Consider the following 21,221-nt stretch of genomic DNA (forward strand, 5'->3'; position numbering starts at 1 on the left):
CTAATTGAAATGCCATCCAGGCCCAATTGTCTTGTACTCCTTTTACAGAGCAATTCCAATTTGTTTCCAAAAGACATCATGGCTACCCTTTCAGCGCCACGCTCTTCATTAATGGTATCATGGCTACGAGGATCAGCTCCTGCTGCGAGTACAGGTACACCATCGGCCTCCAGCAGGGCCGGCACAGCTGCTTCAGACTGGCCAATCTCAATGGAGGGCAGCCTTGTTATAGGTAAGAGAGGATGACGGAAAGGACAGCCATACAGTTGTATTCATGGTGTATAGAGGTGACATGATTTAGTTAATACTGGTTAACCTACAAAAAATTAAGGAAGAATCCAAAATAGCCATTAAGACATGGGTAGATTTTGATCTCCTGGTTTCTAATTGAGACAGAATTCAGTCAAACTCATCCGTTGTGTAAAAATGCACGTCAGGTTTTTCCAATATAAATTAATCTTTGACCTGTATATGTTACAATTTATTTTCAACTTTCAATAGATGTGTAGGAATGCAAAACATGAACAGCAGGAAGAACAAATTGAGAGTTGAAGAGGACCGCCTTTTTTACAACGCATCGGAGAAGAGGTTAGAAAAAGGTGAATGGTAGTCTATCCTGTTGAAAAAGTCTGTATGCTGATGAGTGTGTATATAACAAAACATCTATATCCCATTTTATGACATTTTTGATAACAACCATAAGGAGGCAATTGCAATCGTTTAAAGGAAAATATGCAAACCTGAAGATTTTTGTAATATTATTATTTGAAGTGACTCCTGCCAGGTCACTTGTAACTAAAGACGGAAACTTTGTCAATAAAATAAATACCAGATGAAACTGTTGAAGAATTGCACTGTAGCAATACATCATTTCTAGAGGGGTAATTAAGCATGAATACATTATTTCAAAATATATGAGAAGGTAATGTAGATTTATTCAAGGCTTTTGAAATGTATAATTTTGTAATCAATCTTTTTCCATGACCACAGCTTCTGAAACCTTTTTGTTTTTGTTACCATGCCTGAAATTAACTAAATTGGGCCATCATAGTGAAAATCTATTGACTTTATTTAAATTTATTCTCACTGCAGATGAAAAAGAATCATGTTCCTCTTCACCTCTATTTATCCCGATAAGAAGCAGCATCAGGCAGGACAGGCCTCCACTGATGCAGCACAGACGGCTTCCTCACAAAGTCATAAACGCATCAACGGACAGTGAAGGTTTGCAAACCTCTGTGAAAACGGTCAACAGCCTGAGGCCAAAGAGAGGGTCACCCCCTCAAACAGGAGATTTGCTGAGTTCAGAGGAAACGATCGACACCGTGGGGGAGGACGAGAGAGCGAGCAGAAAGGTGGGAACACTTGGGTCTTTGATGAGGCCCTCACAGCCATGTGAGGCAATGCGAGAAGTCAACAGCTCTGTCCCTTCAATGGCTAAGCCAAAGGCATATCAGAAAAAGACCAGGCATTTAAGGTCAAGGAATAAAAAAGACAGTGAAAACAGAATCAAAATGAAAGGTGAGTGCCAGTTAGTTTTGTTAAAGAAAGGCCTCATATGTAATTTCTTTTTTTTCTTTTCTCCCATCTTCATAAGTACATGAAAATGTCGTAATTTCAGAACGCTTAATATAATTAAAGGGGTTTTCTCCTTATTATTAACTGCTAAGTGAACAACATGTGCGTAAGTATATTCACTGGCTTTGACATTTTAAATTCTTTCTATTAAAAGAAGCAGAGAACGAAGGGGAGACGCCTCCTAAAGATCCATTACTGGACAGAACGTCACCAGAAAAGAAGGATGAGAAGATTACAGGACCCAATGTACACTCAAGAACTGGGAACACGAACGGTGAACAAGATGCAGCTGAAATCAGAGCCAGTAAAGAGCGAGTTGGAATCGTCTCTCTTCCTGACAAGGTCCAATACAAACAGCATTCCCTCAGCAAGGACAGTAAGTAAAGGACTGCAATACAACTCCAGAGATGAGAGATTCTAGAGAGGCAACCTCCAGTGCAAATCAAAGATGATATATACAAATTTGACCTGTAATAATATATAAAATATGGTTCAACCTGCTAACAGTCTTATTAATAAATCAAGTGCAGAGCTCTTATCCCCTTCTACAGTATTTTATCAGAATTGTTTTCTTGAATTCAGGGGAACAGAGACGAAGGCTTGTGGAGAAGCTCTCCTCTGTGTTTCAGCGCAGTAACAGCTGCACTTCAGACGTGGAGCTCAGCGACTCCAGCGACACCAGTGAGCACACGGCAAGCACTCTCTCTCTGCGGGGAACGAAGGGACTGAGAAAGAATCTGGCATGCCAGCCTGTGAACGGTAAGGTTACCAGTCAACGATCCAGCACACCTGCTGTCATGTGCAGAAGATCTTTAGTTAGATGACCTTTGTTTGTACCAGCACACGACTGCAGAATTATTCACTGTTATGCACTACAATAGCTTTTTATGAAGAAAAAAAACAAAATTGTCTTATGCTCCCTTTCTATTAGGAGATGAAGAGATTCTGTCAAGCAAATGCAGACAAGATTATTCAACCAAGATATACAGTAAAGATGGATCTATAGAAGGTACTACATCAAAGCAAGGAGACAACAGATCCGCACCTACATGCAGTGGGGTGTCGGTGCACTTGGGGACGGATGGAAGTGAGGAGCTTTCAGATAACCCTAATCAGCTGAAGAGGAATCCTCAAGCTTTGCTGGGGAATGGGGACATAAAAGCAGAAAGCGGACATTCCCATGCTGACCAGGATCAAGCGTCACTAATCACAGAACCACCTCAGCGTGTGTGTGAAACAGCTTCAAACCAAGTCTGCTTAGGTCAGCCTCCTGTAAAGCATAATTTACATCTTCAACACAAGCAGCTTGGCCAGGGAGAAGACAATAGCAGACACACAAGTCCACAAAACACAGTGGATAATATAGCTGAAGAACCTGAGCCAGAGTCCTCCAGCCCTCTCAACACGGACGATGAAGAAGTGATCAAGCTGCTGGTTAGCCGAGAGGTTCAGGAGAAAGCACAGTACCTACGCAGGCAGGTAAAGAAAGCGAAATGTGTATATAGGACAGTATAAAATTTATGAACCGCCTAGTAAATCACTGAAGTGGTCCAAGACAAGAGGACACAGTTAGGACATTTGTGCAACATATAATTCTGTGTCTTATGACAAATCCGTTATACTTTGTCCAAAAATTAAAACATTATATGCTTTGAGGCAGATCTGCTAAAACACACAGGGCACTGTGGAACAATTTAAAAACATGTTGACACAGAGACATGAACACAGGCATAGAACAGTGTCACAGAAACACTTGATACAGAAGCAAGACAAATTGCACCCTGTCAGGCCAGCTGACAAGAGAGCATTTAGGATGCTAAGCACTGTGCCACGTAGGATGCCTTTCAAAGCCTCAGTAAATCTACCAGGCTGGGTCGGATCCATTACCATGATGGGTTTCGCATGCCACAATTTAACTTCACGCCCTGTCAGTCTAGTGAATGATGAATGCCATTGTGATCCGCCTTAAAATTATGACCTCAAATGTTGGTTAAGGCTACCGTTTAAGGCACAAGACTAATTTGTCAAGGTCTCGGCAGCCAAAAAACTGAATTGTGTCATACATGCAAAGCCACTGACAACCAGCTTGAGTAAGTAAGGTGAAACAGAGTCCCAAGAAGTATATAACAGGAGGGTGTGCACTCGGCAACATATAAAGACTAAGCTTAGTGTTTCTATGGCCGCTGGCTTAATTAGAATTCTTTGTGAAATATTTCTGGGGTATCATTATTGACAAATGGTCAGATCCTGGCTGTTTAATTTATTTGATTACATGTGCTTGGCATTTGAGTATTTTTAGTTTGCTGCGCATTCCAAATAGTCAATAAGATCCAGTTTAAATCTATGTTCATTTTATTGCAGGTTGCGGATATGGTTGCAGTGTTAGAGGCCTGCGATTTAGTGGAACAACTAGTTCTGAGAAACACGGGCCTGAATGATGAATTACTTGGGTGTCTTGTAACAGCACTTATGAACAGTCCATCCGAAGTCAAGATGATCAATCTCAACCTGAACAGCATTGGACCCCAGGGAGCTCAATGTCTCCTTGACCTGCTAAAGATCAAACCGCAAGTCAGAGGGCTTTTGTAAGTTACTCCAGACTGATGCTGGGAATTTATTGATTTAAGAAGTTTGGTAATTGATATGCCTGAGAAATTAATTGAAAACAAGGATTAGACAATAAAACTGTCCATAACATGTCTATTGTAAAATAAACCAGAAACGAAAAACAAATTACTCATGAAGATCAGCTGCAATAAAATAACAGAAACAAGTAAACAAACACTCAACACTGGGTCTGCTCAAGTTCAGCTAATAACACAATTTTAAAGAAAAAATTTGAAAAACAATATATTATTTTAACTTTGAGCTCCAGTTTAAATAATTATTCATTTGCAATCAAAGCATTCAAGGTTCTAGCCTTAATTAGCCTCACAAAGACCAAGCAATTGCATTAGTTTTCCTTAAGATCAAGTACAAGTTCTTGTGATTAACCGCAATTTAATTATTCTTTCCAAAGATTATTTGGAAACAATCTGGGAGACACGGGCATTGTAAAATTACTGTCAGGCCTTGCAGAACTGCAGACACCACAGGACCGAGAGCAAATGACAACTAGGTCACAGGAGGCAGAAGACAGACAGAACCTCACCTTGTTGGAACTGGACATCGGTGGGAATCAGATGACCAGTGAAGGGCTGGGGGTCGTGGCCTCTTTTCTCAGGCAATGTCCTCTGCTGCAGTACTTGGGTCTCGCCAAAAGCAATGTTGCGGATACTGCAGGGTGGGCAGACTTATTTGACAGCTTAAAGACCAAAACATCCATTGGCCACATAATCCTAGATGAAAACTACCTGGGAGATGAGGGAGCAAAGCTGTTTGCAGAGATGTTAAAGTTGAACGCTAGCCTGTGCAAGGTAGATCTGGACAGTAATGGTATAGGAGACGATGGTGGCAACGCCATATTCGAAGCTTTACTCAGTAGAACAGGAGGCCCTCTGGAACATCTGAGTTTAGAAGGGAACTTCATTAGTGATAATCTCTTGACCAGAATACATGAGCAGCTAAAACCTAATCCTACATAATATATACATTGACACGTACAAATTCTGGATGCAGTTGATGAAGATGTATTTTGCAATATTGTCTTTAAAAGTTTTAATAAAGATTAATTCACACGAGTAACATCAAAACACTTTTTACTTTGTGAAAATACACTAGTAGCCTATAAAGAAAGCCATTTTAATCTGTACTATAAATTACTTTGTTACATTAAACTAGTCCTTCAACAAGTCTCTCATACTTACAAGGCAACATGAGTTTGCTTTGCTGTAGATCACCATTTAAATTCAGTTTATGTTTTAATAAATACCAATTAAATCTAAAATTAAAAAAATATATACTCAGGGCTTATCTATTCTTTTAATGTATATAAAATATTGCATACAAAATGTTAGTGCAAAATGTTTTGAGAAAAAAAAACACCTTTTTACCCCCAATTTATCATTTCATACATCGTTCTCATTACTGAATCAGTGAAATGAGAACGCCATTTTGTTTTGAGGTCTTTCATGTTTATTCTGCACCTTCCACCATGACAGATGACACGGCCGTCACATAATATGGTCCTTCACGCATGTAAGTCCGGAGACGCAGGTAGTGCTGGTTCCCAAAGATCTCGGCCGTAGATTTGGAATTTACAAGTGCTTTCACAAGTTCAAATTTGGCATCTTTTGACTCCTTGTCGGGTCCTGTTGAGCGGTCAACAATGAACTCCACGAACCCGGGAGTGTCAATCATAATTTTCTGACCCCAGGGCTGGCAAGCGATTGCCTTTAATCAAGACAGAAAACAAAACCCACTTCAAAAAGTATTACAATAACTATCAGTTTTATTTTATTGATTGATTGATTAATTAATTAATTAATTTGGGGAAAAGGACAAGAATACTTGAAAAAGGAAGCAGTGTGTACTCACAGTGAAGATCTTCAGAGCAACGCAGTGCAGCTCTGGGAAGGGCTGGGTGCTGATGCCCTTTAACATCTCCATGGGATGATTAGACAGGGAAGAGAACCAGGACTCCGTCAAGCCCAGCAGGTCCTCTGTCTGATCCTCAGCCTACAGAAACCACAAGAGGTTCGCTTCATCACTCAGAGCACAGGTTTTCAAACTGTAGTCCTTGGTAAGTTTACCTAGTTATGAGTAGAGAGTTGCAGCGGAGTCAAAAGACCATTCCTGTCATTTTCAAAAATTAAAATGACATTAACTACAAACAATCTCTGACCTTTTTATCAAATCAAACCCTTTGTGGTGTGGGTAGGGCTGGCCTCAATAGAATTAATGGTTTGACAAATATTCAAATTAAGTTAAATTCTTCCCTAGAATTAGAACGTATCTAGGTTTACATTTTGGTTTCAATTGCTGTCACATACCTAAAAAAGGAAATAGATTTTACATCTCATCCAAAGGACAGAGCACAAGTTAAGTTACTAGATGAGCCGAGACTTAGACCAGGGACCTCTCTAACAACAAATTCTATTTAAAAGTCTGCAGTAGTACATCCAGAGAAACCACACTCATGAAAAGAAGAAGAAAGAAAAAAAACTGCAGCAGCTGAAGCAACCTCTGTCATCATATTTTGTTTATGCAGACTGATTTCAACTGCTGTGACAAACTGCGCAACCTTCTGAACAATGTGCATTTTCCACTGCTGCGCTGGGTACATTTCACTCCTTTTTGGTAGAGTAGTAGCTGAATAGCATCATCTCACACAGAGTAAATTACAGCCAACTACTAGATCACAAATTTAATCATGTGCGCCCCATCAATTTGAAATATTCTGACACATCGCAATAGCACTGTGCATTGTAGTATATACGAGACGGAACGAAAAGCCAAAAAGCATTAGTCAGAGAGCAGCTGAGTTTTCTTTTCAGACGAGTGTAAACATTAATGTGAACATCGTGATTAACGGATCCCATAGGGGTCTTTTTTGTTCTTGGCTCACCACAGACTTAGTGGGATGCCTTCCAGAAGCAGCGACTAGGGTAGGGAAGTGATGATCTAAACAGCACTAACAATAGAAATCATAAAGAAAGATCACAACACAACAGGAGTTTTTTCAATAAACATGCAATAAATGATATCATCACACAATGAGCGCTTTCACGAAACTCACATACGAAAAACACGCTTCTTACTGGTAGAGCGAGGAGGAGAGCAATTGCCTCTAAAGAGCGCACGCGCAGCTCGGTTGCGGCATTCTTTGCCAGTTGACTCATCCTCTTCAAGACCTGCTGGAACTTTTCACCTAAATATAGAGTATCAACATAGTAGAAAAGTTGAGTCTTCATCTGTACAACACAAAGTCTTAATTTTGTTTTCAGGGACATGGATATAATAATTTACAATTAAAAAACGCATTATAATTTACATTACTATTTGCATAGCTGAAGTTCTCCATGAAGGAACCCTGAGCACAGCCCTGTACCTGTTTTCTGCAGAACTTGTTTTCCTTCAACATTTGACCCCAGTATCCCCAAGGTATCCAGTGCTACTCCGATCATCGTAGTGTCCTGTCCTGTGGCCATTTCAAATACCTTCGTCACAAAGGCAGGGTAGCACTCGCAGATCTGCTGTGGACTGTCCATGATAGCTAGGTTTCCAAAGAACTTCACCAGCCCTGTGGGTTTGGAGACAATTAAGCGTAGGTAAGACACGAAGTAAAATAACCTAGGAAAATATGAAAGTGATTTTATGTAGCAATGTATGATTATTTAAATGTCATACAAATTAATCTTAACCTGGTAAGTAGAAGGCAGAAAATGGGTCTGAATCAGCTCCAATGATCATGTTTGAGATTTTATCCACAATGCCTTGTTGAGCAAGGTACTGTCGTCCATGCTGGCTGTGGGCGAGTGTTGTTACCATCTCAATTGCTGTGGCTCTGAAAGAAAGCCACAAAATAAACTAGGCATTATAGTATTTTAAAATAATAAATATATTCCTCATCATTTGAGAGGTTTCGGCCATTTCTATAAAAACAATCCGCAACTCACACACAAAGCATAGAAATCACACATTTGTTATTTAGAGATATCGAAAAGTGAAAACGACAGCAGAAGTCATGAACAAGAATGTTTCCAAACACAATGACCATTGCATGTATTTATTAATAATTACTTTTTCATAAATATTAATCTTGTATGCGATTATATCACACTAAGAAAAACAAAACAATAGCTGCCTACAAAGTAAATCACACAAAATCAATCTTTACAGAACAGAAATAAACATTTAGGCCTTGAAGAAACAATATTTCCTTTAACAACCAAGTAAATACAGAGAGGCGTGGAGAGCTGACGCTCAAGCCAATAATGTCACTCTTCTTCTAAACTCACCGAACGAGAATGTCATCACCTGTTAACTCTCCGATCAGTTTGGAAATAAAGCTGCTGTTCGCACAGTAACCAAGCGAGACCGGGGAGACGGATGATATCTCAATGACAAGCTGCAAAGGACGAAAAGAGTGCACAGCTTTAAATGCTTCGAAAGCTTAAATACTGGAATTGATATCAGTTACTTACTGAGTCATATTGATAAAGTTCTTGAATATTCCTGCAAATATTTTTTACTTATATATTCATTTCACAATAATCTTCACTCATATTATTAAGGTTCAACACAATCCATTTTTATTTAAACCAGAAAAGCTGTTCTTCAACAAGGGTTATATGCTACAACTGCTTCAGATCACCATGACCTCCTGAGATTATTATTATTAATTTCAATATGGGACAAACATGGTGTGCATTGAAAATAGGCAGAAAATGGCTAGGCTGATTTCCATGTTAACTTAAACACTGTCACACGCATCACAGATGTATCCTAAAAACAATTTGGGGTTGGCAAAACATGTTTTTATTTATTTAGGAGTTGTAGGTTTCATTTAAGTTTGCATGAAAAGGGAACCTACCTCATACACCCTGTACCGGATCACATCATCTGTGGTCATCACGTCCTTTAAGTCTTTCTGCAGGTTGCTCATAAATAAGGCATCCAATCCTGATTTTGTCTGAGCCATTTTGGAAAGTGTTTTTATGGCCTAAACATGCAGGAATTAAAATTAATTATTTTAATTGCACCACAACCTATAACTAACATGCTTGAGATCACATGTTTTACACACACTGGTGCGAAGGCAGTAGAGAAGGGGTCTCACCTCTTTCGCAACAGATATTTTTTCCCCTCCGATACAGTGAATGACCTCCTTCAACAGCTCTTGGCTATTCACGATTTCTGTCATAGCCTCTGTGTGTTCAACAATCCTCCCGATCTTCACCCAAACAGAAATAAACAACATTAGTATACTGTATTTGTGCATGCACAACCGTGGGGACCTGCTTAGATGAGCTTCAATTTAATAGAGTTAAAGTTATGGATGTTGTATTCCTGCAACTTTACCAAGAAAGCACAAATGATATATGATGTCCATTTGTTAGTATTATTTCAATGACACTTACTTGAGTCATGGCCAGTATTTTGACAGTGTCATCCGGGTGCTTCAGTCCACTCAGCAGTTCTGCCCTGAAGTTCTGGACCAGATTGACTGGATCCAGGGCTTGCAGGATGCGCATGAGGATGGCCACACACAGCTCTGTCTGCTCCCTGTGCAAGAGGACAGCGATTGAGAAGCAGCAACAATCAAATGCATCACAATTCAACAGATTGTCAATGATCGTATGCACATAATGAAACCTTTGTGTTGTTATTTTCTGGTCAGGTGCTTCGTGATCCAAAATGCACGTTTGCCAAAAATACAACCATTTATTTGCAGCTTATGAAATGTAGAAATCAGTTATCACTAACGTGCCAAATTATGCATTGACGCGGGATATTTCTGTAATACTAGTTATATAGTAAATCACCTATTGCATCTAGAGAAGCTGTGCGAAGGCACTGTTTAAACACCAACGATTTGCCCGTATCCTAAAATATGTTATTTGTGTGTGAGAATTACAATTTTATCAATTTCACAATATTAATAGTAGTAGTTTGAATGTTTTAAACAATTGTGATGGAGAAGCACGGCGCCTTGACTCAGCATTTCCACAACCCAAACAACGCCTACCTGTCATTGCTGTTTAAAAGCGAGAAAATGACTTCCAGACGCAGACCGGACACGATCTCTCCCAGGATGTTCAGGGGGATTGCTAAAACAGCCGTTTTCAAATTGCGTAATTCTTCCAGTGGCTCTTCCAGACCAGAAATCTCCAACAGCAGATCCTCTATGGAAGCCGCCATCTTGCAAACTGTAAGGTATCGTAAAATACCGCGAGAGTACATGTGCAGTGCAGGCACCTGGAATTGCAAGTGCATATTTTTATTTTATTCGGAATATGCATAATTGCACATGGCAGTACTTTTTATATAATATGTTATTGAATATGTAATATTTGCAGGGTAGTATGCAGGTTCCTGAAAATTGTCCCCAAGTCTATGCTAAACTATAGGCTACTTGCTTACCATGCTACACTGATTACGCCTTTATTATTATTATTATTATTATTATTACTACCACTACTACTACTAATAATACTTACATATACTTATACTAACTATAGGCACTACATATCCAATAATAGCATGCAAAAAGTACTGTCACATGCAAACAAAGTATCTTCAGATACTTCAAAATTCTAGTTGGGAGATATGCATTGAGAGCAAGTCAAGTGAACCGATGTGCATCTTTATTTGTCCCTAGTGACCCTTAATAATCTGCTAAGAAATAAATAGTCCTTGCCCTCTCTTACCCATTTATTAAAGTCTTGTTTTCTAAATTTGTATCTTTGTGTAGGCTAAATTGTAGTTAACATTATTACATGATACTGTTTTTTTTTTTTTTTTGTAATCATTGTCAAAAATAGTATTACCATTGGCTGCTCAAAGTTTGGCCAGCCAACGATAAGCAAAATTACATTGGGTCACTACTGGCATACGACGTTAAGAAAATGAAAAATGAGTTCTTAAAATGTGAGTAGCAATATATTAGTACCTCTCAACTGCCCTTTGAAATGGTACTGCTTGAAGGTGTGTAAACTATCCAGCTGCCTTTTTTCTTTCTTTTTCTTTTCTTTTTCTGAGGTTCATCCTGCCCTCACTAGGTGGAGCAGACAGACTGTTTCTGTACACGCTACTCTGCTCAGCATCAAACAGTCACTGAGGTTGCCTGGCGCTACTGACATACAGAACTGTCTGCACTAGCCAGAGCTGAAACTAAACAAAGCATAATCACAATGAGATTGTAATAAGTAATGTAAAATTAATAGTTAAGAGGCCTTATTTATATTCAGCTAGGTATAAACACCTTTCACCTATATGTTGGCACTGAATTTAGTACCTATTCTTGGCATATAGAAAATAAATAGTGCTACTAACATTGTAATAACTTTGTGTCTGAGCAGAAAATCTAATTCCCAGTGAAACTGTAAGTGTTATATAGATGTTTTAACTTCTGTGCCCAGAAAATATGTAGCTTATATATTGCATGCTGTATTGAAATGTCTGTGGGAGAAAATACATCCCTCTAAACTGTCAAACAGGAATGGTACAGCTCAGAAATATATAGGGGCTACTGTATACATGTATTTGCAGTTTTCTGTTGGAGTCTATATATCTTCTGAGAAAATCCATTTGCTCTGATGTATAATAAAATCATCAAGGACATATGTATGCCCTGTTTAACTACTTCTGACCAAAAATTTTTTATTGGCATCGTTGGTTTGATTAAACTGAAGCATTCCATAGAGAAGACTTACTTATGAGTCTGCCAAATACCTTTAAGATCTCTGCTAAATGGACTAAATGTAAAACTAATCTTGTAGTGCCTTAATGCATACTTTTTCTCACAAAAAGAGTGTGTGTTTCATTGATAAAATAACTGTGGGAAGAATAAGACCCCCTCACCCTTCCTGAGTGTAGATTTCCTAGTCTTGAAAGTGTTGCAAGTGATCCACACAATCCTAATCCAAACCAGTTCCTCACTGTAATTCAATTCAGTAGTTCTGTGTGGATATTTTGCATCTAAATAAATAAATAAAAATCAGTTTCCACATTATATTGTTTCTACTCACACACCCATTTTGACAGGGGTATGTGACAAGATTTAGAAATAAATACCTAGATCTTCCATGCATGTGGGATGCTACCGTGAAGTCAGTAAAATAATCAGGTGTTCAATTAGGGACAGAAGTTGGGTGCTTGAAACCTAGTTCCCATATGGATGCAGTACAAAATCAATGGTATAATGGTTGAAAAACAAAAAAAATAGAATTACGGAAGCTAATCATACTATGTATGTCAAGCCTTTTTCACCCATTTCGTTTCATTTAAAATGCAAATAAATAGAATTACAGTTGCAGTGGCCTTATCATATATTTATTTTATTTATCATTATTCCTGGGGGAAAATGAAGATTAGCTGACATTCTTCTGCTAACAAATTCATAAGAAAAGAATCCTTGGGCCAAGAAATGCCAGACAAATGTAATACAAATAACTTTTTTTTCTTACAATCCTGCCAGTTTTTCAGCCGTTTGTTTTTTCTCCTGGCCTGTTGTCATTGGCAAAGCAAGTTTTTTCCAGCCTGTGTCTTCACATTAACAAAGATTAGTTAGTGAGCAAGGTCTTAACTGGTAGTTCCAATCTGGCTGGCAAATGACCAACAATTTGAACATTTACGTGAACATTTAATGCCACCTTAATTTCACACCCCTGATGTAAAGTCTTGCAGACTTTATTTTGATACAGGCAGCTTATGAAACAAAGATGAAACTGGCATGCTACATTGTTTTGCACCCAGCTCCAAACTTAAATTACATTCTCAGCAGAAGAAGGTACTGCAACAAAATCCCATTTATTATAAAGAAGACTTTTCTCTAGTAAATATAACGCATGCCTACAGATGCAAACAGACATCCAAAACCTGTGCAATGTGAAAAATGATATTGAAATTCCGTGGTACTATATTTTTAAGGGTTTTTAATCCTGATGACATAAGGAATGTTGCTAGTGAATACTGAGTAACATATACCATTATTTTTTTCATTTCTAATTGTACACAGTAACTGTTCAGAATTCTGCAAGGAATTGTTTTACTACAAAACAAAACCCATCAATTACATTTAGAATACATTTAATCAAAGAGATCCATTTGGCCTGCATATTTTCCATGGATAAGCTTAGAAGTCACCAAGGGGATCAATCAACCATTGAAGCTGAGACAGAGAGTAAGGGCTGCCTTTGATTATGTGGTTAAATCCACTAGTTAGTGTTCAAAACTGATACAAACTGAAGTGGCAGCAAGTTAACACTGTGTGTATGTGAGACCAGGCCTCAGTGAACGAGGAAAGGCATATATCAATATGTGCAGCATGTTTTTCTGTAGGTTTGCCAACCCTACAGGACTTCCACAGAGAATTTAAGATTCATTTATTTATCCCATTAATGAATTTTTGTCTGGATCAGTCCAAGAGACGGGTGGAGAATGGGAAGCTGGATCAATAATGGTACTGACCATCTCTCACTCACAGCATAGCTATGGTCCAGCTTCATGTTCTAGCATCACTGTCACTATACCATTTCTCGAGTATTTTATTGTAACAATGCATTAGCTACCTAATTTAGATCACCATAATTCTAATGATGAAAACATTAGTGGATATTGTGTAGACTCTTTCAAACCTGGTCCTTTCCTCTGCCTGTCTCTTCTGGGTTTCTGAATAGCTAATAATTTACTTAATTTAAGCTCTCCTAATAATATTTCAGATTAACACATCTGTTTAAGTACAGTGTCACTAAACATGAACCATCAGTTTATCAATTATTAAGTCACTGAGTGCTAGGCTGGAATGAAGAGCAGAATTATACAGGGTTTCTCGGGGACCTGGGCCAAGGAACCCTGCAGTCAAGTACTAATGATGATATGCAATGGTAGTTACTTTTACAAAGTCAAAGTCACGTTTTTTTAATATCTCAAACAATGCGTGTCTTCGCCAGAGCAAGACGAATAAAAAGAACCCAAAGGAAATTGGAGCAATCGTTATTTTCAATAAAACACCAAGAGACTCTTATCAGAAACATGTGTCTTGCCTGTGGAGGGTGTGGGAGCATGTGTATTCCTGTCAAAGCATGCACAGGAGTTTCCGTGTCCCCGAATCATCTCGCAGACTGAGATATCAAACGTCCCTGGAGAGTTCACCCACTCTCCTGAAGTGTACTGATAGTGCAGACACCCACACTTCAGGTTACAGTCATTTGGCAGCACATGAGCACAACATTTCCAGTTGTGTTTCCTTTTATGTGGCTTTTAAAACAATACTCTTATCATGTGTGCACATACAAAAGGAGAAAAAAAAATCAAACACATTTCCTGTAGCCAGGTCTCTTTAGTGGCTTGAGATCCTTGGGGGCCCTTTCTTTATTTGTTGCAAACAGTCCTTGAAAGATTTGGACAAAGTCAGTGGTAAAAGAGACATTTTGGAAAGTTACATGTTGTCTTAAATTTCATTGCTACATTTAGGAGATTCTATTCTGGATTATCCTCCTCTCTAATTTCTGCCAGACGCGTCGCAGAGACTGATGAATAGCAGCATCCTGGAGAGCTCCCCCTCCCTTCCTGAAAGAGTGGGAACGCTGTGTGGTGGAACAGGTTTATAATCTGCCCTCACAGAACAAGGCACCAAAACAGACACGTTATAAAGTGGTCGCCCATTGAGATGGAAGATTTTTTTTTACTCCCTTCGTAGCATGGTTAATATAAGTTAGAAGATTTTGTAAACATTATGTGTGTGGCAGTCTGTTTAAAAAAAGAAAAAGAAATGAGAGATCTAAATGAATGGCTGTACTGAAGGCTGTGTTGCATTTTGGTATTGGAGACACCAGTTTAGGAGTTATGTGTAAACTATGGGTCAGCACAAGAAAACATTAGAAAATGTCTGAGGCTGCTTGCTTTGCCTGTGGACAACAAGCTCTCAATGTTAGAAATGCGAAGTCTTAGCCACTGTAAGCAGGACCTGCCTAGCGCTGGGTGGTTCTGATTTGTATACCTTCATAGAAAATCAATGACATGGTTTACAGAGCTATGGGAGTGGGTTATTTGTTTAATGTAGCAGTGTGTATTGTGGTATATAGGAGTGCGTGCTTTGGTTTCCCCAAAAAAACTCTGCAAACTTGGACGTACTTCAGCCTGAGGTTTGCTGAAGAAACGTTGCAGTTATGTGGTGTGTCCATACACCCCTGCTTGCGTACATCTGTGGACCTCATACCAAAACTCATCTTTCGCTTGCCAAAGTTTGTTGCTCCTTAGGATTTAATAATCCTCAGGTTATTTAATTTGAGCATTTGCCACTGTTTGGTAACCATAGCAACGAAGGCAGCCAATTCAAACTTTCCACTATCAAGAGATCCCACTTAAATTGTACCTGCTGTTGTTAAGAGTCCTTCTACACTGGTGGGGATTTAACAAGTTCCCTCTTTATTGCCAATCTATCGTATTCAGCTGATCTTACAAAGGACTAGCTTGGTGTTTTTATATGTAAAGCAGGGTAGATTTAAAATCTATTATTAGGTCCCAGCTTGAATTTGAGGTGTCCACTGTATAGATTTGAATTTAGTAGCACGTCCATTTGCAAAAAAATCTAACTTAAAATCCAAAACCTTTAAGATCAAATTTAAAGCCCACATTTGAAAGACAGCAGCATTTTCATTACAGTGCCCTCAATGTTACACAGAGGCATTCATTGAGGTTTAGCACTAGTGAAATTATTACTTTCTCCTATTCCACTTCACACAACACCTGGTTTTCTTTGGATGCCACCCAAATGTGCCCGGTCCAAGCCTTGTGTATCCTCAGAGATGCAACGAGATCACAGGGCCGCACGGTATGGTGGCTACTGCCACTATCAATTTTAGTTTATTTATCCGAGCGCAGCAAACCGAACGAGCTTGAGTTGATGGGCAACCTCTTTAAATATTTAGATGAGATGTATTAAAATATGTATTCAATGTACTGTTACTGGTAGATTCTCCTTCAGGTATCAAACGCTATTTACCCAGCTGGCGAGTCAATGAGGGTCTATGCAGAACAGCGATCAGTTGAGAGGGTATGCAGGCTAATTAACACACAGTTCATGGAGGATAACTCCCAGACTGCACTGAGAGGGCAGCCCACCTTTCTGGACTATCATGAGATTTTGCAGCATTTAACTTTCAGGAGGTATTTGTTGGCGGTGTGCCACAACCTTGTGAACACACATTACCCCTTTTAAGCAAAGCAGCTTGTGGTTAATGTGACAGGATTTCACCAGTGGGGACAAGGGTTCAGATCTGTTTTAGATCTCAGATAGGCAGAGCGTATATCACACACACCACAGACAAATTCCAAACGTTTAACCCAAAGTCAGATCTAAACCATTGTAATAGTCAATATTACTCAAAGTGGATGGGCATATTAAAATCCTACTGCTAAAATGTTTTCAGCTGGAACTAGAACAGTTGTTAATAGCCAGCTGAAGAAATCTACATGTTAATGAGTTTAAATGCTCTTTCAAGACGCTGTCCACTTGGTTGTTAAGGGAAATGTACGTGTTTCAACAGAGTGGCGGGGAGGTGTGTGGACAAAGTCGCCATTCTGAGAATTTCAAACTAGAAGCTTATATAAAGACCTTGTAAAGCCAGCCACATGTGGATCTGGCCCCAAAGCTCATCAAATATGCTGGCAGCAGTGTACCTTTTTCTGAAGCTGCAGATACACAATGCAGCCATTCTCTACAATTTTGGCTTGAAGATGAGAAGGCAGCTGTAGGATTTTGAATAGTTTTGTGGAGAGATTGTCCAGCAACGCGACAGAGTGACCCACGAAGGAAGGACACACATCCACATGCATCTTTCCAGGAGCTACTACAGACCAGGGTGTACTGTCCAAACCAACTGGAATCCTGCTTATTGAAGAATTCCAATGGGAGTCTCACTGCTTTAAACAAAGGGGTTATTTATGAAGTTTGTATTGTTATATCACACATTTTCTTTGTAGTTGTTTGTTGGAAATGTTAGAATGACAGGGAGTGATTTTTGATGTCTAGAGATCTTTCACTCACATTTCACACATTCACCTAGCAGCAGACACTCCCTGCTTGGGCGCTGCCCATACAAAGCACAAATGACCTCTGAAGTAGTAGAACAGAGCAAACCAAAGTGCCTTCAAGCAGCAGCTGTCCCCTCTGCACCCGACCTGTGACTGCCCGCCCGCCACCAGTGTTTTGTGAGCAATTAAAGATCACAGCAGAGGAGTGGCATTTAAGTGGTGTGGAAATTAAACAGTGGTAACAGTGATTGAAAGGAGAGTTACTTAGAAGTTTTTCCACAGGCATCTATCACACAAACCAAACCATAAGATTTAAGGTAAGCCCCCACCTTCCATTCATGGCTGATTCTGAAATTCTTTTTTTTTTTTGTAAAAAAACAAACTATTACCAAGCAACCAATGCTTTGGTTCAGCATTAGAAAGAAGGTATGATGATATAATTTCTTCCTAGAACTAAACTGCAGGCTTGTACAGGGGAAGCACCTGTCAAACATGCTGATTGAAAGTAAAACATTGAGATTGAGATGTCCACACTGTCATTTCTCTTGCTGGGTCAAGTAAACAGTGCTGTCAACAAGTAAATGGAGTGACAGCTAAAGAGCTCAAAGTGTACATGAATCAACTGGATGTAACTGCCCATTGTTCTACTGAGCTCATCTGCCTCATGTCTTTATTTTTGTTATATTTAAGCTGTTGTGAAAAACAGTATTGTGTCCATGTGGTACACCAAAACTGGGGTAAATTTGGCCATGAATAAAAAAGATTCCCCCAGGGGAACATCTAGGCTGAGCAAACAACATACAAGTCATTCAAGGGGGAAATGCAGCACGTTCTCAGACCTGCTTTTACTCAGCTGCCCAATAAACTGAGTCCAGGGGAGGTCTACTAGGGGCAGTGGGCCAGATGTACAGTAATGTTTTGAGACCCCACCACCACTCCACCATTTCCAAAAAAATAACGTAATGTTGGAAAGCACCCTGGAGGTCAACTTGGACTTGGTCTGTTTTGGCCTTGCATACTTCTGGTTTTACTGTTTTACTATAGAGCCCGGTTAATGTTGTCAGCGTTTTGGCCCAATTATGAAGAGACTAAGTACTTAACATTACCTCAACAGTATAATTAAAATGCCTAATATATGACAAGGGAGGTTTTACAACAGTCTTTGTCAACACTGAGTAAAAAGACACAGTACAACACATAATAATGATGGCAGTAGCTTAATGAATCCCTATTGCATTACTCATTCATTCATAGTAAGCACAACAACAATTGAGAGGAGTGAAAGTCATAAGCCACATCTAGTTTTATAACTGTATATATCTTAACATCTCATTCATATGTCAATTCTGTTTTTTAGTCACGTCTTTATCAGACAGGTATTGTACTAATTTACTCTGTACTGCAACATGATAGCTCAGCTCTCAGTATAATTGCAGCTTCCACCTATTCTTCACCCGACTGTGATGGTCCCAGGTAGTGTGGTTGACAGTTTTGGTTTGCAACAAAAAAATTTTTTCACAGAACTCTTTATTCCTTATTTTGTTATAAAGAAAGAACTGTATTTAACTCCATTCAACCAAGTTGTTAAGAGAGGAAATTGAGGGAAACGCTGCGTGGGTATGGGCCAATATACAGTGAGGGAAAAAAGTATTTGATCCCCTGCTGATTTTGCCCACTGACAAAGAAATGATCAGTCTATAATTTTAATGGTAGCTGTATTTTAACATTGAGAGACAGAATAACAGAAAAAAAATCCAGAAAAACGCATTTCAAAAAAGTTATAAATTGATTTGCATGTTAATGAGGGAAATAAGTATTTGATCCCCTATCAATCAGCAAGATTTCTGACTCCCAGGTGTCTTTTATACAGGTAACGAGCTGAGATTAGGAGCTCCTGTATATAAGACACCTGTCCACAGAAGCAATCAATCAATCAGATTCCAAACTCTCCACCATGGCCAAGACCAAAGAGCTGTCCAAGGATGTCAGGGACAAGATTGTAGACCTACACAAGCTGGAATGGGCTACAAGACCATCGCCAAGCAGCTTGGTGAGAAGGTGACAACAGTTGGTGTGATTATTCGCAAATGGAAGAAACACAAAATAACTGTCAGTCTCCCTCGGTCTGGGGCTCCATGCAAGATCTCACCTCGTGGAGTTTCAATGATCATGAGAACGGTGAGGAATCAGCCCAGAACTACACAGGAGGATCTTGTTAATGATCTCAAGGCAGCTGGGACCATAGTCACAAGAAAACAATTGGTAACACACTACGCCGTGAAATCCTGCAGCGCCCGCAAGGTCCCCCTGCTCAAGAAAGCACATGTACAGGCCCGTCTGAAGTTTGCCAATGAACATCTGAATGATTCAGAGGAGAACTGGGTGAAAGTGTTGTGGTCAGATGAGACCAAAATCGAGCTCTTTGGCATCAACTCAACTCGCCGTGTTTGGAGGAGGAGGAATGACCCCAAGAACACCATCCCCACCGTCAAACATGGAGGTGGAAACATTATGCTTTGGGGGTGTTTTTCTGCTAAGGGGACAGGACAACTGCACCGCATCAACGGGACGATGGACGGGGCCATGTACCGTCAAATCTTGGGTGAGAACCTCCTTCCCTCAGCCAGGGCATTGAAAATGGGTCGAGGATGGGTATTCCAGCATGACAATGACCCAAAACACACAGCCAAGGCAACAAAGGAGTGGCTCAAGAAGAAGCACATTAAGGTCCTGGAGTGGCCTAGCCCGTCTCCAGACCTTAATCCCATAGAAAATCTGTGGAGGGAGCTGAAGGTTCGAGTTGCCAAACGTCAGCCTCAAAACCTTTATGACTTGGAGAGGATCTGCAAAGAGGAGTGGGACAAAATCCCTCCTGAGATGTGTGCAAACCTGGTGGCCAACTACAAGAAACGTCTGACCTCTGTGATTGCCAACAAGGGTTTTGCCACCAAGTACTAAGTCGAAGGGGTCAAATACTAATTTCCCTCATTAACATGCAAATCAATTCATAATTTTTTTGAAATGCGTTTTTCTGAATTTTGTTGTTGTTATTCTGTCTCTCACTGTTAAAATACACCTACCATTAAAATTATAGACTGATCATTTCTTTGTCAGTCGGCAAACATACAAAATCAGCAGGGGATCAAATACTTTTTTCCCCCACTGTATATATATATATATAGTGACTGAAGTGTTTTTGCCAAATGCCATTGCTTTCCAAGGTTATCTAGGTAACTCGGGAGCAATGATTCAGAACAGATTGCAAAGTTGCCACCTCTATAAACACATATTTTCTCCATTCAACCTCAATAAGCACCTTGTTCTTCATTGGCTTCTGTACATTTTTGTTTTCCCTTTGGAGAGAGGAAACAATAAATCCCCATTCAGACCTGCGTTGGCTGGGGACTTCATAGATATTTGAAAGATGAACAATTTACTAAAATAAATGCCCGAGAGGAAGAGTTTCTTCCTAAAGTGTACTCTTCTAAAGTGCATGAATTTTGCTGAACACTACTAAATACAGTGGAGAATTAATAATATCTTGTCTTTAGCACCTGCTAATAATACCTTGATTATATAAAAACATGTATACATTTCTGAATTTAAGGAGCTGAATATGAAATGGCTTGTGAGATACATTTTGTCTTAATTCTGCAATATCTTTGATTAATGCCATGGAAATGTACTAAATCTTGCTGAAATGGTAAAAGCACTGACAGCCTGTTAATGGTTATAATTAATAAAAAAGTTAAAAGAAAAATGAAAATAAATTAATAGGCTTGCAGTAAAGGTAAGCGAGGTGGGGTTGTGGATTTGTGTCATGTCTTGGGCCAAGATAAAGATCTATGGTTCAGGAAGACATGAAGCGCATGCTCGAGTTAAGATTGCAGGGGGAATGAATGGAATCGCTGTTCAAACTCTTATTTTCCTGCTGAAATAGAGGACTAGGGTAATACCTTCCTTTATGAGCATACAAGTTTCGAATTTCATATCCTGTATTGCTT

General features: G+C 39.4%; 2 protein-coding genes across 4 annotated transcripts in view; one reads left to right on the forward strand and one right to left on the reverse strand.

Moving 5' to 3' along the window:
- The first annotated feature begins 119 nt into the window (after positions 1-119).
- LOC136758196 (uncharacterized) lies at positions 120-5,238 on the forward strand. Its single transcript, XM_066712465.1, has 6 exons — positions 120-232; positions 1,139-1,521; positions 1,733-1,954; positions 2,161-2,337; positions 2,510-3,057; positions 3,940-5,238. The coding sequence occupies exons 1-6, from the start codon at positions 120-122 to the stop codon at positions 4,165-4,167; spliced, it is 1,671 nt and encodes a 556-aa protein (XP_066568562.1). The 3' UTR covers positions 4,168-5,238.
- A 21-nt stretch (positions 5,239-5,259) lies between these two features.
- psmd5 (proteasome 26S subunit, non-ATPase 5) overlaps positions 5,260-21,221 on the reverse strand; it is a 65,804-nt gene continuing 49,842 nt past the window's right edge. For 2 of the 3 annotated variants that reach the window (XM_066713056.1, XM_066713055.1), the window contains exons 3-12: positions 10,208-10,437; positions 9,600-9,744; positions 9,299-9,412; positions 9,053-9,181; positions 8,478-8,587; positions 7,881-8,023; positions 7,568-7,759; positions 7,278-7,387; positions 6,055-6,195; positions 5,260-5,910 (exon numbers count right to left, since the gene is read on the reverse strand). In XM_066713056.1, coding sequence (XP_066569153.1) covers positions 5,653-5,910; positions 6,055-6,195; positions 7,278-7,387; positions 7,568-7,759; positions 7,881-8,023; positions 8,478-8,587; positions 9,053-9,181; positions 9,299-9,412; positions 9,600-9,744; positions 10,208-10,437 — 1,572 coding nt within the window. In that variant the 3' untranslated portion in view covers positions 5,260-5,652. Of the gene's footprint in view, positions 5,939-6,054; positions 6,196-7,277; positions 7,388-7,567; positions 7,760-7,880; positions 8,024-8,477; positions 8,588-9,052; positions 9,182-9,298; positions 9,413-9,599; positions 9,745-10,207; positions 10,438-21,221 lie in introns of all 3 variants that reach the window. The other variant, XM_066713058.1, reaches the window with a different exon arrangement.

Source organism: Amia ocellicauda, chromosome 9, assembly GCF_036373705.1.
Source record: "Amia ocellicauda isolate fAmiCal2 chromosome 9, fAmiCal2.hap1, whole genome shotgun sequence".
Lineage (NCBI taxonomy): Eukaryota > Metazoa > Chordata > Actinopteri > Amiiformes > Amiidae > Amia > Amia ocellicauda.